The following is a 14,863-nucleotide window of genomic DNA, read 5'->3' on the forward strand; positions in this document are numbered from 1 at the left end:
TGTGGTGTGTTGTAGTGAAGTAGTAGGTGGTGCCATTACCATTTTCCATGCGCCCAACATTATGCCGATGGTTATGCAAATTAATGGTCATGCCAGCTGCCCTGGCCCTGTTCGGTTCGGTTCGGTTTTTGGCCTTCTGGTTAGGAGTGCTGCCCTTCTGGCATTTTACTATCCTGTCATCCTGGCATCCTGCACTCCGATGAATTGATTTGCCCAACTGAACTGTGTGTGTTTTCCGCTCCTTGTTGCAGAACCATCGCCGCTGTATGACAACAATCACTATCATGAGGAGTGCCTGCGCTGCAATTCCTGCGGGCTGAACTTAACTGGGCCCAACCAGAAACGGGCCAGGAGATTCAAGGTAAGTGCAGTTCAAACTGCGATTATAATTAACACTCTTCATAAAACCTTTTTTTTTCAATTTTCGCGTTTATAAATTTATGAACAAAGAAGTTAAATAAATATAAAATAAACTAATGATGTTTGAGTAAAGACTTGTCAAAATTACTTATCATGTAAGGAAGTGTCAAAAACATTTTGATATTTATAATCGATTTTAAAATACCAACTTTATATAATGTCACGTAAAAATATATCACATAATAATGAAATAATAAGGAATGAGGGAAGGGAAGGCAAAAATTGCAGAAATAATTGCCAATTCGGTTGGCACAATATTTATTTGGCCACTCATCTGAAATGCATTCGCCCATTTTGGGCCCATAAAGGCGAACTCATTGCGAATGACGGATGCTTGGCAAGTGACTTAATCAAAATTACAAATGAGCCGTCGGCGGGGCACGAGCAAAATAAAGTGGAGCCCGAATAAATAATTTGCGGGGGAATTCAGTCAGTCATCCAGCGAAAATCTCTCTCTAATTCTAATTTTTTTGGTTTTTTTTTTTTTTTTGCTTAGAACCAGATCCTGTGCGACCTGCATTTCGCGGACGTGGCCCTAATGGAGTGCTCCGATTTCATGCAGCAGCTGCGGAGCTTCAAGCCGCAATCCTTGGGCTGCGCGGTGGCCAGGCGCAAAAGTTCCACGACGCTGATATTCCCGTTGCCACCGCAAGCTTGCTCAGGTATGTACCAAACATTGTACACACATGTATGTGGAATATACGGCAGTCGATGGGCACATTTCACGGGTGTAATGGCCAAATCGAGACTGGGACCAGTCCAGCACATACCCTCTCAATTCAGTTGTGAAAGCATACTCGGCTTGCTATATTCAGTTTACCTTTACTTGAGGACCGATTTCTCAATGTCAAGTTAGATTTTGACATTAAAGCTTAATTACAGTTTAGGAAACATTACCTCTGCCAACACTATAAAAGCGCTTATCTAACTTAAAATTGAAGCTAGTTAAAGTTTTTTAATCGGTTAAAATCAACAGGAAAAATTGTATCTTACAGTTTCTGTAATTTTATTGAACCACATTCACATTGTCTTGATTCATATTGTTATATTGTTACATTGTTACCATTATGTCTTAAATTTTATTATTGTCTAAGTAAGGATTTATTTAAAAAATTTGTGCAAAATTTAGAATAAAGGTCAAAAACTTGTTATTTTGTAATGAGTACCTGTACGTTGGTACAAAGGGATATATCCCATTCGAATACGCAAAAAACCCTTCCATGGCACAAAGTTCTGTTTTTTTTTTTGTTTTTGGCTGTGTGTGTGTGTGCGTGGCGTCATCATTATAATTCAAATGAGATTTGCTCGCACAGCAATCTACTCACCCACACACACAAACGCACAACCACTCCCGCAAACAGACACGGTGAAAGCAGAGAAAGGGGAGAATGCTGAGAAAGGGAAAAAAGAGAGGCGAGAGCGCCACGTCTACAAGTTGGAGAATGTTTGACATTTTGCATAATAAAGTTGTTCAAACATATTTGACGTCGGCCTGCGCACTTACACACTCGCACACCCACACACAGACAGATAGATCCGCCATTTTTCGCTGACATAAACTTTCAATTCGGTTTTCATTTCATTTTACTTTATTTCCTTTCGTTTTTTTTATTTTTTTTTCGGCGCTCGCAAACAATTTAATTAAAATCCCCAAAAAAAAAAACAAGTAGGCAGAAAGCGAGCGAATGAAATACGGAACATTTCTTAACATTATTTATCAGTTCTCTTATATGAACCTCGTCTATGGCTGAATGCGCGGGCAGGAATACAAAGTTTATTAACTGGATTTTTATTGCGAAACTTTTGGCCCAAAACTCAGACTCCGTTTGGCGTCCAATTTAATTACAATATGCCGAAATAAACGAAACGCGAAAGCCGAAATCGGATAAATATTATTGTCGATTATGATGTAGATGGAATTAACTTGGCATCCGGCAGTCGCCGTATTTCTGGATTTTATTCAATGATTTCACGACCAATTTGGGCAAATCAGACATTGGACTTCTGAACCAAATGACACATTCAAAAATGATCAATTAAACGGCAAAAACATTTCCAGATCATTTAAAAAAAATGGTATTTCACAAATATCTGTTATTTTGCATTTGTAAGAATTTAAATATTCTCCTTAAAATACTTAGTCAGGAAAGCAACAAGTTACATAATTTTTATAAAAAGGAACCACAAATAAGAATTCGCAAGGCACTTAATACCCTTTGGCTTATGCCGAAATAAGTGCCTATTAAAAATGCTCAAAACAAAAATATTTATTGGTTTTATGCAATTATTTTAACACAACAGCATCAAGAAATTAAATTCTTTAAAAATGCACAAAAGGTTTTCAAAGGGTCTTAAAATGTTTGCTAAAACATGCCACATTTAAGCAACAAACAATATGTATTTTAATTTCTTTTATAAATATTTAATGGCAAAGACTCGTAGCAACCGCAGCCCTTGAACAATTTATTTAGATTTCTTTGATGCAAGCTGCAAATATAAATGTACATAATATTAAAACAATTTAAATTCGACAGAAATTAGAGAATTTTTATAGCTGAATATTTTTAAAGTCAGTGCTCCAAATGAATTTTCGCACTGAACCCGATAAATGTAGATAGTTCAAATATTTATTTGCTTGGCATTTTTCCCACAATCTACCCACATCCGCACACACATCCGCATCCGCCTTTCCTTTGCATATGTATTAGTGTTGAGCTGCGCTCATTTGAAGCGACGTTAAGTGTGCACTCGAGTAAAGTGATTTGATGCGTGTCACATTCGAGTGCAGCACTTGCTGCTTAGAATCCCATATTTGCCCATGAAAAGGAAAAACCCGATGCATCTTAAAAAAGAAAAACGAAATAATGATGTGGAAAAGTGCTGCAGCAAACAACAATGCCTGCCCTTTTCACCTTTGGTATTTGGTATTTTTTTGTGTCTTAGGGTTTTCAAATAAAAAATCTAGAATTCAATAAATCTTAAAAAAGAGAAACAAAATAATGATATGAAAAAGTGCTGCAGCGAACAACAACGCTTGCCCTTGTCACCTTTGATAATTGGTATTTTTTTGTGTCTTAGGTTTTTCAAATAAAAAATAAATAATTTCTAAAGGAATTTTAAAGAATCTTAAGCAATAACAATAAATTAGCTGCATTAAATTATTCATGAAAAACTTTTAAAATCAAAACTTTAGTTGTCATTAATGGCAATAATTTTTTGTCAGTAAAATTTAATGTACATAACAAAAAAAATGAAAATACAAATGATATAAAAGTATTTGCAAAGATTATTTGTACTCAAAAGGGATGGAAACAGTTTTTTTTCGCTTTTATTTTCCCTAGGCGTTTTAATGTATGGCAGGCAATAAATTTAATAAAAATAATAGCAAGCAACTTATTAAGTGATTGAGACTTCAGTTAACATATAAAATGTCCCTCCTAAGAAGGCTTCTTAAAGTATGACTTCCATTTTGGCCAAGATCAGGGGACTAGGGTCATCAAATAGATTAAATAAATACAGTAAATAAATCATTTAGCCCCGGCACAAGTAACGTATACGCCACATGAGTCACGGAGCACACGTTTATGGCCTAAATCGCGCAACAGAGTTATAAACACGTATTATGTGCCATTCCAAATAGCAGCAAAAGCCCACGCTTAGATCCATGTGAGTACGTGACAATTAAATTTATGAAATACTATAGCCCGGCCGGAAAAGGCCGGAAAGGCGGATGGGCGGGGCAAATCCAAATCCAAGTTGAAAAGTCAGTTCAAGAGGGCGCGTGACTGCTGCGAAAATGCTGGCAAGTTGGCCCATTAGCGGAAGTCGGTCAATACAATAATATCCTCGAAGCCAGCCTGGCCAAAAACCATGGATTTGGGCTTTCTTAAAATGTATTTCTGAATGCGCACTAACTCAGTTAATCGAAAAAGGAGTTATATTTTCAATGATTGCTCTAATCGATCTAAATATATTTTAATGATAATTGAAAATCAAAATTTTATCAATCTCATATACTGTGTGTGCCATTTTATGCAAACATTTCATGAATTGGGGAAATTCGTGTGTGTATCAACACCATTTCACGTATTCGCATACACACGAAAGATGACTATGAATTTACACCAAATGCGTAAAAGTTAATGACCCAAAAATTCGATTCATTTAAGTATGAATAAAAATATTGCCAAACTTTTAAAAACCCAAATTTGCAATAAAAAAACTTCTGTTAAAAAAAACTCATGTGTTGTCAAGATTTTCAATGAAAGGTATTTTAAATTAAGGGCCCAAAAATGTGATTAATTCCAGAGTGAATATAACAGGTGATGCATTGTTTACAAGCCTGCCTTTATGGCTGCCATATTCGCTATAGGGGTCCATCTAGGCATTCATTTCGGCCAAGTTATGACTGGCAATAATCAGAGCCTTCGGCTGGGCGGCCCGTATATCTTCTATTATTCACTGCCTTGTCATCTGCTTTTGGCCATAAATTTAACCGTGAATTCGGGCACGCCCGCCTCCCACCTGGCCGGCCATTTACATTTTAATATGCATTATTAGCGGGATAATTGTTTGGGAATATTGCCCAAGAGTAGACGGCCGTAAAAACACGTCGCCTTCAGGTGAAGGCCCCCCTTCTACCCCCTTCTACACCCTCCTTCCCTATCAATTTGTCACTTTGCCATGCCATTTTGGGGGGTATTGGTGGGCTGGCCACGCCCCCAACGCCAACGCCTTCGCCTACATTGTCATTTGCGCCATAATAAATTCAAAAGGCCGCCATGAAAAAGGAAAAAAAAATGGCGCGCACTTTTAACGTTCATTTGTCAGCGCGGTTTCGGCTATGCCATTTGCATAGGTTTCCCTCTCCATTTTAATATTTTAATATATCCTGGCACGCATTTTCGTCTCACTTGTTTGATGAAAAATGATTTTAATTTCCGCCTGCGATGTCGTTGTGTGGATTTTAAAAATAAAGTTGTAATAGCCGCTCCCTTCGAGTCGAAAAGGTAATTAATTAAACCCGCCAATTGTTTTCCATCAAGTTTGAGCTTTAAGCTGTGAATGGCCATTCAATTGAAAATTTAATTACCATTACCTCCCGCGGTTTTGATGCAAAGCCCGATTTAGTAATCTTTTTTTCTGTTTTTAAAGATTTGTAAAAAAGAAAAAAAATCTTAATGTTGTCGCCATTTTAAAAGACATTGAATCGTTCCTTGAAATTAGTCTCCTTAAGCTCAGCCCTCAAGATAAACCGAAGAAATAAATTCTAGCAATGCGAAAATCTGTTCTCTAATTGAAAAGCCATGTTGCAAAGGCATTGCGCAATGCAATGCACAATGCAGGCTCAAATTCAGTTTTTTCAGTCTCCCTGAGGCTCACTCTGCACTAATTGAACATGTATACTACTGGCATGGTTCAAAAACACCACAGGGCGTATACGCATTTTTAAAAATATGAGAAATTCCTGCCAGCTTGTTTTTTTCCGTCAAAGGATTCCTGGTAGCGTTAATTCTTGTATTTTTTAGTTGTTAAGTCGTTAAGAGCATAATAAACCAAAAAAAAATATGAACAGCTTTGGCCCAACATGGTTGTTATCGAAAATCAAAAAAAATTCATCAGTTTTCAAAAGAAATTCGTTTGTGAGTGAAATCAATAAAAAAATGTCCCCTAACTAGGCATCAACTCAGTCAAAGAGATTTTTTAAACCTTTTATTTGGAGAAATGCTCTCAAAAATATTCGTTTGACTGGACATGTGAAATTTCCATAAATAAAACTTTAAAACAAAGCTCACTCTCTTAAGCCAAGATAGCATTTAATGAGTGATAACTGGAAAAGTCACAATACAGGCTCTGTCTCTGAGTTTTCCGAGCTTCATTCGTCAGTAATTGAAAAGAAGCATTGTCAATAGGACACTGGGCGTATACGCAATGTGAAACGAGCCTGTTGTGAGCAGTTTTTTTGTTGAAAGGAATGCACCGGATGACCGAATCAAAAGTCCCAAATTCCAAAGTCGCTTCTCTGCTCAAAGTAGATTGGCATAAATTTCTTTGGTCCTCTTCGAAATTGCAATGTTACGCAAATTTGGTTTTGCCCATTGAAAGAAGGAAATATGAGTTGGGGAAAATGCGAGTGGAAAATTGAAATGCTTGCTTACTGTGCTTTACTGTGGCTTCATTTGTCATTGAGTTCGTGCAAAACTTGAATTTCTGTTTAATTAAGTTGAAATCAGAATGCCGCAAGGAATCTGTCAATTAACTAGCATCATAAATTGTAAATTGTCTATATGGAAAATGTATTTTGGCAATAAAATAATAAATATTCTTTAATTATAAAAGTCTGATTAATTAATACCAAATAATGACGTTACATTTTCACTGCATATGATTTCTGCGATTATTTTGTTTTCAAAATGAGTTCAAATCACAATAAGCACTTATGCTTCTCATGCTGTAGTCTAAGGCCCTAATTGTAAACTACATACTCAAACTACAAACTCATCTTATTAAGAAATTTTTCATATCCAATTGTTAAAAAATTTTGTGTTACAATTTTTTTTTAGCGAAGTCAAAGTTAAAATTTATAAACCGAGCTTCAAGAACAGGATATCTATAGCTTATCAATTGTGTATTGGATTGCAGTATGTATATTTGGCCGATATGGGCGTCGACCCTGAGCAGTAAGTCACTGCTGTCCTTGATGCGGCTAAGCTAAATGGGAAAAGCAAACTTTTGCGGCGCACACACATGCCGCACTTCAGTCAATAAGCAATTATTATCCAGCTGACGTGGTGGTGTCCCGGGGTCAAAAGGTAGCACGTAGCCCGTGGCTGGCGGACACGTGGATTCCAATTTAAGCCTCTTAAATGTACCGAAAAAGCAATTAAAATATAATCAATATGCTGCTGCAGCCCAGCCCAGCTGTCGATGGACAGCCATTGAGTTGTGGATAAGTTGCTGCTGGAATCGTTGGATATTGTCATCCCGTTTGGGCGGTGGTTCTTTCAGCGTTTTGGTATCGTCCACGTGGCGATAGTGCTGCATCTGGCCAAGATCGGTGCTGACACCAAATGGACCACAGGAATCCCTCCATTCGAGGGCAAAATGATTGTGCAGAACGCGTACATAAGCTGTGTTATGAAGGCATTTGACGGCCAAAGCGGGATCCAAGTGATCGGCAACTCGCACCAAATGCCTTAGCATATGGAAATGCTCCGGTATGGTCTCATCCACGGGCAGCTCCTTGGGGAAATACACGTTTTGAAAGCAATAGCTACTGCGGGCAGTGCAATTCACGTCCCTGGTTTGCAAGTCCACCAACAAATCTGGCCAATTTCGTGTCTCACCCAGCGGCATGATCACCTCGTCCACATCCACCACGGCCACAAAGTCAAAATCGTATAGACTGCGGTACAAACAGTCATTGTAGAGCAGCACTTCGATCAGATTCCTTCTTAATCTCGGATGCTCCTTGATCTCATTGGGTAGTTGAAATTTCCTTAGGTCCAAAAAGCCATCCGCGGATCTGGTGTAGTGGGCCAATGTTCTCGAGATATTTGGATGCAGTTCCCCTATATCATAGGCGGTAACCTTGCCAGCACCCAGTATTCTCATCAGTTCCAGCCATTCCACCAATCGATCAGACATATCGATGTCGGCAAAGCGCAAATACTTGACACAAACACCAGTTCGCAGAGGGCGATTTAATTCTGGTGGCTCTTCTGCCGGCGGTTGAACCACTTTCAGGGCATTTTGCGACACGGCACAGCTGTTGCCAAATACCAGGCTAACCAGCTGGGGAATCCTCGAGGATCCCACACGAAATCTGAGCATCGTGGGATATCCGGCACCCTCGACTTTGCCCCAATCCTCATACCAGGCCAACTTCGTCTCATGCAGGGGAGCAAATTCCGGCTTGGTGTCCCCATCGAACCACATCTGCAAGTGGGTGGGCGGATAGGGACCGGTGCAAGTGGTCACCATGCCGAGGATCATCACCTCGGGGATCTGGGGCCTGCGGTCGTAGTAGGCCCCATATAGGTAGTAACTCAGGTTGCCGTGGCGAGTGTGCTGGAAGTACGGGTTCTGGAACCGCAGGTCCTCGAAGCGGGGATATGGCGCGCATTTGGCACCCTTGGCCCAGCCCTCGTCCTCGTTACCCCGCAACAGGGCCTCCACATCCTGCTCATCGTCCTCCGGCCTTGTAGGTAGATTTTCCAGCTCCTTTTCCGCATCCATCTTTAAGGGGGTTCCATGCAAGGCTGCGGCTGTGGAATAAAGACACGGTAATTATCAAAGTACTCTACAAACTCCTTAGATAATATAAAAATGTAGTGTTCCCATATACCAAATCTATGCATTGGAATAGCACAATATAGAAAAAGGTTTAAGCGTGTTGTTTATAAATTTTAAAATCATGTAAAATAAAAGGTTGTTGTTTTGCGACATTTAAATGTACACATTGAAGTTCAAGCTCGTGGTCATTTTGAGCGTTTGTTATCTTAATTATAACACAACGTTTTAAACTTTTTATCACACTTTGCACTCCCAAGTAACAGAAAATAAACTAATGTATTGAGCATACAAATTTTAATTTATATATGCAAACTGTATACCACTATTAAAATGCAAACTAATTAGAGTTTCAGGGAAATATAAGCCAAAATACATATAAGAAATACAGTCGAACTTCCATAACTCAAAAATACAGCAAAATCAATTCTATAAATCGAATCACCCATAATTTTAACTTATTTTGGTAAAAAAAAATGGTGGCTGGAGTTATGACTGTAAACAAAAAAAAATTGTCAAAACAAATTTATTCAATTTCTTTGTTTTGACAGGATAATCATTTGCTGACCAAATTTTGGTTTGCAAAACATTTCACGACCATGAACAATTACTTTAAGTTAGCAACATTTGGGAGAAATTTTTGAACAACACGCCAGTAACTACGAAAATAGAAAACCTACCTTTGTGATGCAGGGGCGAGAAAAGGGGGGACGTATCCTCGAAATAACGGGGGTTCTGGAGCGGTGCCGTTAACCGGAGAAGGAAAAAGAGGAACAGGACGCCCGCCAAAAATAACAGGGGTGTCCTTAAAGTTCGCAGCTGATTGTAGACCATCGCGAATTGGCTCGAATCGGCCACTGGATCCAATTTTATTTTTGCTGTAGCTTCTTAAACAATTCCAGTAAGTGCAACTACCAGTATTCTAGGGCCTATCACCCATGTAGTTGCACAAATAACGAGCAGTCTTATACCTACAGCTATTGACAAATAATTAGCATCAACAGGCCAGCAATTCTTTTTTAAACATAACTTTATTGCCACATTGTTAAAATGTACCAACTTTAATTCAATTAAATTATATTTTAGTGTATTAAATTAATTATATTAATTAATTATTAATATTATTATAATTTTCTCCTTACAACTTAAATAAGTTCAAGAAAAATTGAAAAGGTAAAACAGTTTCAAATATTAAAGTGTTTTATTTTTCTATAATATTTTCTCATTATTTTATTCATATAAATTTGTCAAAAACTTACCAAATACGCAGTGTTGTGAAAACTTACACAGCTGTTTTAACGCAAAACAATAGATGCACACAAATTCGCGTGGAAACGCAATTTGTAAGACAAACAGCAAGGTATTTACAATGCAATGCGTAAACTAAGTCAGTTTTTGACCTATTTAAATAACTACATCCTTTTTTTTAGACACTTTTACAGTCGGTGAATAAATTCATTACATTTTGAATTTAGTCGATAAAAAAAATGTTTCATTTAATCTTAGGTAAAGAAATAGAAAAGAAACAAATTCCTGGCAAAATGTTACTTTAATTGTTTCAAAAAGAACCGCAATTCCGGTGGCGCTATTTAGCTGTCAATGGCTGTTTATGTCTAACAAGGTTAGATAGCAACTATCTTATCATACATTGTTATTTTGTAACATATTAGCGCTTGTATTTTCTCTTTTTGGCAACAGCAGTGATCTTTGGCAAAACGTGATAAACGAATAATGATATGATTTTTAATTAATTTCAATTCAGGACGTATAACTACTTTGATAAGGATGGTTTTTGCCCTTATTTACTAAGTGAAACAAAAACTGTGATATGAATGCTAACGGCGGGAAAAAAACAATGACAAAACATTTTAGTGCCTTAAAAAATGCTATTTACATTCGCTCTAATATGCAAATCAGTAATAATAAAATGTACTTCTTTAAAAATATGTCCACATATTTTTCTTTCGCGTTTTTTTGTTGCTTAGTTTGAACAAAAAAAAAATTGACTTTTTTGAAATACAATTTTTTTTATTAATTGTCTCAAATTTTATAATAGTTTGCTATATATTTTTTTGGTAAAAATTGGACAAAACAAACATTTTTCACCTGTGAGTACCAGTTAATAGGAAATTTGATTAACAAAGCTATAAAGAAAGTTAACAAATTTAAGCATTTTGTTATATATATTTAATGCACTTGAGTGTATATTTAATCCCTTAAAAAAAAGAACGAAACATCCATCAGCTCCTGGGCAATCGTTTCATTTAGATTAAGCTGCTCATGGATCGGGAAAGTGGCCAATCGACAAGCGTATTTTGTTGAGGGGAGTGGGAGGAGAATATGCCCTTAACAAGCGGCAAACAAGCCAAGTTCGATGGCTGGAGACATTGTTATTATGTATGTACGTCAACGTTAACTTGGCAATGGCCAAAATGACAAAAGCAGTGGCCGTCGGAAATCGAGGGGATATACATATATATGTATATATATATATATATATATATATATATATATATATATATATACCTGCGGGAAATGGCAATAAACCTGGCGTAGGCAGCACCTGCATTAAATTATTGATTCGATTTCGCGCGCGGTTCGTTTTCATTGTGGCGAACTTTTTGTCTGAATGAATTGTAGCCGACTGGCATTGTCAAAGTTTGGGTCCACCCTAGACACTCACTCACACTCACACACATACTTACCTGTCTGTCAGTCTGTCACGTTGCTTTTTCAATTTGTGTGTGTGTGTGAAGGTGTGTGTGTGTTTGCGGGGGAGGCTGCCACGCCCAGAAACGGCATAACAATAACAGAAATAACAGCAGAAGACAGGCAGAAATTTTTGTGTGCGACGCTGAGCGTTTCCTTTAATACACACACTGAGCGAAATGACTAATAAATATACAAAAAAAAACAGTAATTACATTATCTTTTATTCCTATATTTAGTTCATCAATTAATAAAAAACAAGCTTTTACACAAATTTATAAAACCATTCAAGCTTCTTCTAAATACAAACTTACAAATCCATAGTATCGACTTTAATGACCCAATTTGTTAATCGAAGATTTTTGCCTGCGATAACTCAACATAAATTTAGGTGTTTATGTAAAAGAACTTTATGTACAACAGTATTTTATTAAGCAATCAATTAAGACTCATGTAGAAGCAAATCCTCGATTCAATCTGTCATCATCAGTCTGGTGTTCTAATTAACTTTAAGTTACGAATTTCGCTAGGTGTACTTATGTGCACGTATACATGTGTATGGCAAACAAGACATAATCAATCACTTAACCCAAAAACGTTCTTTTCAATTAAAGTTTCGTTTTCATTCACTTAGCCTGGAAAAACGAGATGGGGAAAATTCCAGGAAAATGGGAAAGGCAATGAAAAAATAGCAACACTAATTTACTTATAAATAAGATCTATATTAAGCATTCCCAGAAACCTTTTAATTTTAAAGTCTTTATTTACATATATGAAGTGTTAAAAAAAGATTTTATATTGCATTTTTTATTATTGCACTTGTCTAGTTATTTGCTTTGCATTAAATCACATTATTTGCAGATATGCTCTTCATCAAAAATAAAATAAACATGAATTTCATTTTTTTGCTTGTGGCAATCAAAGATCTCGTTGGCAAAAATGAAGCTCAATATATGTTTGTCTTGTATTCATTATCGATCAAAGCATATAAATTAAAGATTGTTTTTGGATTTCAATTTAAATATAAGTAAGGGAAATAAATGATTGCTGTAAATGCAATTATTTTTCATTGCTTTTATGTACGACAAAGAGTTTTTCCTTTTTTTTTAATTTAAAACAATAATTTGCATATTTAATTAGGTTGTAGTTGTATATTAACTCTTTGTTAAAATTTCTCCTTGTTTTATTTAACATTAAATTGGATATGATAAAGAAAATACGTTTAATAAATAAACATTATCAAAGAATTTATTTAATTTATCTGTTTGGTTGGAATTCATGTCGCAAATTATAGTTTCCTAATTTAATTTCCTAGTAGGTATTTCTTTTGTTTACCATTGCTAATTGTAATTCATATTCAACTTATTTCAAAAGTATTTTTTTTCTCAAGCAAGCCAGGAAATAAAATGGAATAATTTTTGCCGCAACTTTGATTTCACTTTCTTCAAAAACACACACTCATATACAGTTGTGTGGTTAGTTGGGGTGAAAGTGGGTGTATTTGGGTGGCTTTTTTTTTGGTGGGGCAGTGTTTGCTTTATCGCCGCCCGTTCACGATGGAAGCTTTCAATTTCCGCTGGGAGCAGCCGCTTTTCTATATATGGATTGGTCTTGTCGTTTCTGGCCTCGACCAGTTCTTTTCCTTGCATACTTTACGGCGCACATAATTCGCATATCATCGGGGCGAAGAAAATCGGGGAAAATCGGGTAAAAGTCGTGGAAAATTGTGGGGGGTGGGGGGGGGAGGGAGTGGGAGGGGTCAAATCACTGAATCTGTTGCGTACTTTCGCCACTGTTACTGTAATTGAAGCCATGACGCAAGCGAAACTCGCTTCCAGCACCATTTCAATGCCTTGCCTCGATATTTTCCTACATTTTCCCCCAAAAACCCCGCAAGATTACTCGCTCGAAAGTAATTTGTTTTCATTCGACACGAAAGTCTGCTCGCGACATGGATAAGGAAAATTGTAATGCAAAACGCCAGCGAGGATGTCCTTTAAATGATGACGGCCCTAGATGGCAACCAACCCAGATTATCGTGTCGATAATATCGACTGTCAAGCCTTTGAGAGCAAAATATAGCATATACTCGAACACATAAAACGTATTATAAGTAAATAAAATAGCAAGAGGCCAAAGGCCACCTGATCTGCACTCAAATCACATTTTGTCACACATTTAGCATAATTTAGCACTTCATTTGCAAGCGCAAAAACCGCGACAGCTGCCTGCAAAAACTTTTCAACACAAACACGCCTCTTTTCTTTTTTTTCTTTTTTTTTTCGGCCAAAAGATATATGTGGTATGTGGGCTGGCATTAGGTTGCAAAGTGATTATGATGCCCCGGGCGACATGTCAACAGACAGCAAATCCCAAACGTAGCTATATAAGCACTGAGAAAAAATAATGGATAACAATGAAAATATGTATTAAGCTGAAGATAAATTTCGGGTTATAATTGCCAAATCTATTTTAACATGATACTTAATAACTAAACTTCTGAAAAGTTATTTTGTTAATTTAATATGAGGTTTAAGATTAAATATATACATTCTAGCCTAAAAAAGTTAACCCTCATTATATAAGATAAGCTTTAATAGCACTTACCTATTGGAAAATGTGTTTATATAAGCTAGGTTCAAAATATTTTATTTTATCCTTAGAACATGCATTTTTTTTGGCTTAGTAATTTTTATTATTGATTATTTTTCTCAGTGTACTCTCCTCTTTCACCGAAAAATTGTCAGGGGCAACAAATTCCACCTGCGATGACACGAATCTCAACATCAAAAGTACACATTTCGTGCGGTTGGTTTACCTTACTTTCACCCACTCCTTCAAAATTCCACACACAAAAAAGCCTGACGAAAGTTTTTGTTCTGCTGAAAGAGCCCAAAATTACAGCCCATATATGATACAATAAATGATTGGATGTGTGATTTATGATTTACTCATGGTTTCTGTTTTGCTCTCGTTACAGGTAAATTGAATGGAAAGTTGAGTGGAAAGTGAAAAGCGATTCAACGATAAGTATTATTGATATAAGTTTAGGAATTTTTTAAAGGGAATATAAGAAGAATAATTAATTTTTTGTAGGCCTTTAATGTTGGTGATTTGTAATTATTTATTACTATAAAACCAATGATACCCAGGCAGGCAGCTTAAAAATATAAAAACGAAAGCTTTAATGGTTTTTCCGATATAAAATAGGATATTGCTGGGTTAACAAAATTTTAAGATGTTTAAGGCAATGATTTATGTTCCCTCTGGGTGCTCTCAGAAATTGCATAAGAGTACAAGAGTAATTACGATAATACTGCCTCAATTGGGGATCGTTATGCCACTCAACTACCACAACTAATGCCCTTTTGAAGAGGGTGTGTATATGGGCTTATGAGTGTTGTTGGTGCTCTGGGTGTGGTTGTGGGTGTAAGTCTCTGTG

The 14,863-nt window shown here is 36.7% G+C and overlaps 2 protein-coding genes across 10 annotated transcripts in view; one reads left to right on the plus strand and one right to left on the minus strand.

Annotated features, from left to right (window-relative positions):
• LOC128264452 (uncharacterized) overlaps positions 1–14,863 on the plus strand; it is a 110,043-nt gene that overhangs the window by 71,425 nt on the left and 23,755 nt on the right. For 8 of the 9 annotated variants that reach the window (XM_052999917.1, XM_052999909.1, XM_052999910.1 and 5 more), the window contains 2 exons: positions 252–361; positions 917–1,082. In XM_052999917.1, coding sequence (XP_052855877.1) covers positions 252–361; positions 917–1,082 — 276 coding nt within the window. Of the gene's footprint in view, positions 1–251; positions 366–916; positions 1,083–14,863 lie in introns of all 9 variants that reach the window. The other variant, XM_052999916.1, reaches the window with a different exon arrangement.
• On the minus strand, positions 6,883–9,565 carry LOC128264467 (uncharacterized). The gene is made up of 2 exons (XM_052999952.1): positions 9,393–9,565; positions 6,883–8,687 (listed from the first exon to the last, which is right to left on the minus strand). Exons 1-2 carry the CDS (start codon positions 9,544–9,546, stop codon positions 7,315–7,317), a joined length of 1,527 nt encoding a protein of 508 aa, XP_052855912.1. The 5' UTR covers positions 9,547–9,565; the 3' UTR covers positions 6,883–7,314.

This window comes from Drosophila gunungcola, unplaced genomic scaffold, assembly GCF_025200985.1.
Source record: "Drosophila gunungcola strain Sukarami unplaced genomic scaffold, Dgunungcola_SK_2 000071F, whole genome shotgun sequence".
NCBI lineage: Eukaryota > Metazoa > Arthropoda > Insecta > Diptera > Drosophilidae > Drosophila > Drosophila gunungcola.

Bases quoted from the DNA above. Each gene is read 5' to 3' on its own strand.
- LOC128264467 (XM_052999952.1), bottom strand. From the start codon at position 9,546: ATGGTCTACAATCAGCTGCGAACTTTAAGGACACCCCTGTTATTTTTG. The intron at 8,688-9,392 runs GTAGGTTTTCTA...TTTATTCCACAG, and splicing joins CTCGCCCCTGCATCACAAAG to CCGCAGCCTTGCATGGAACC.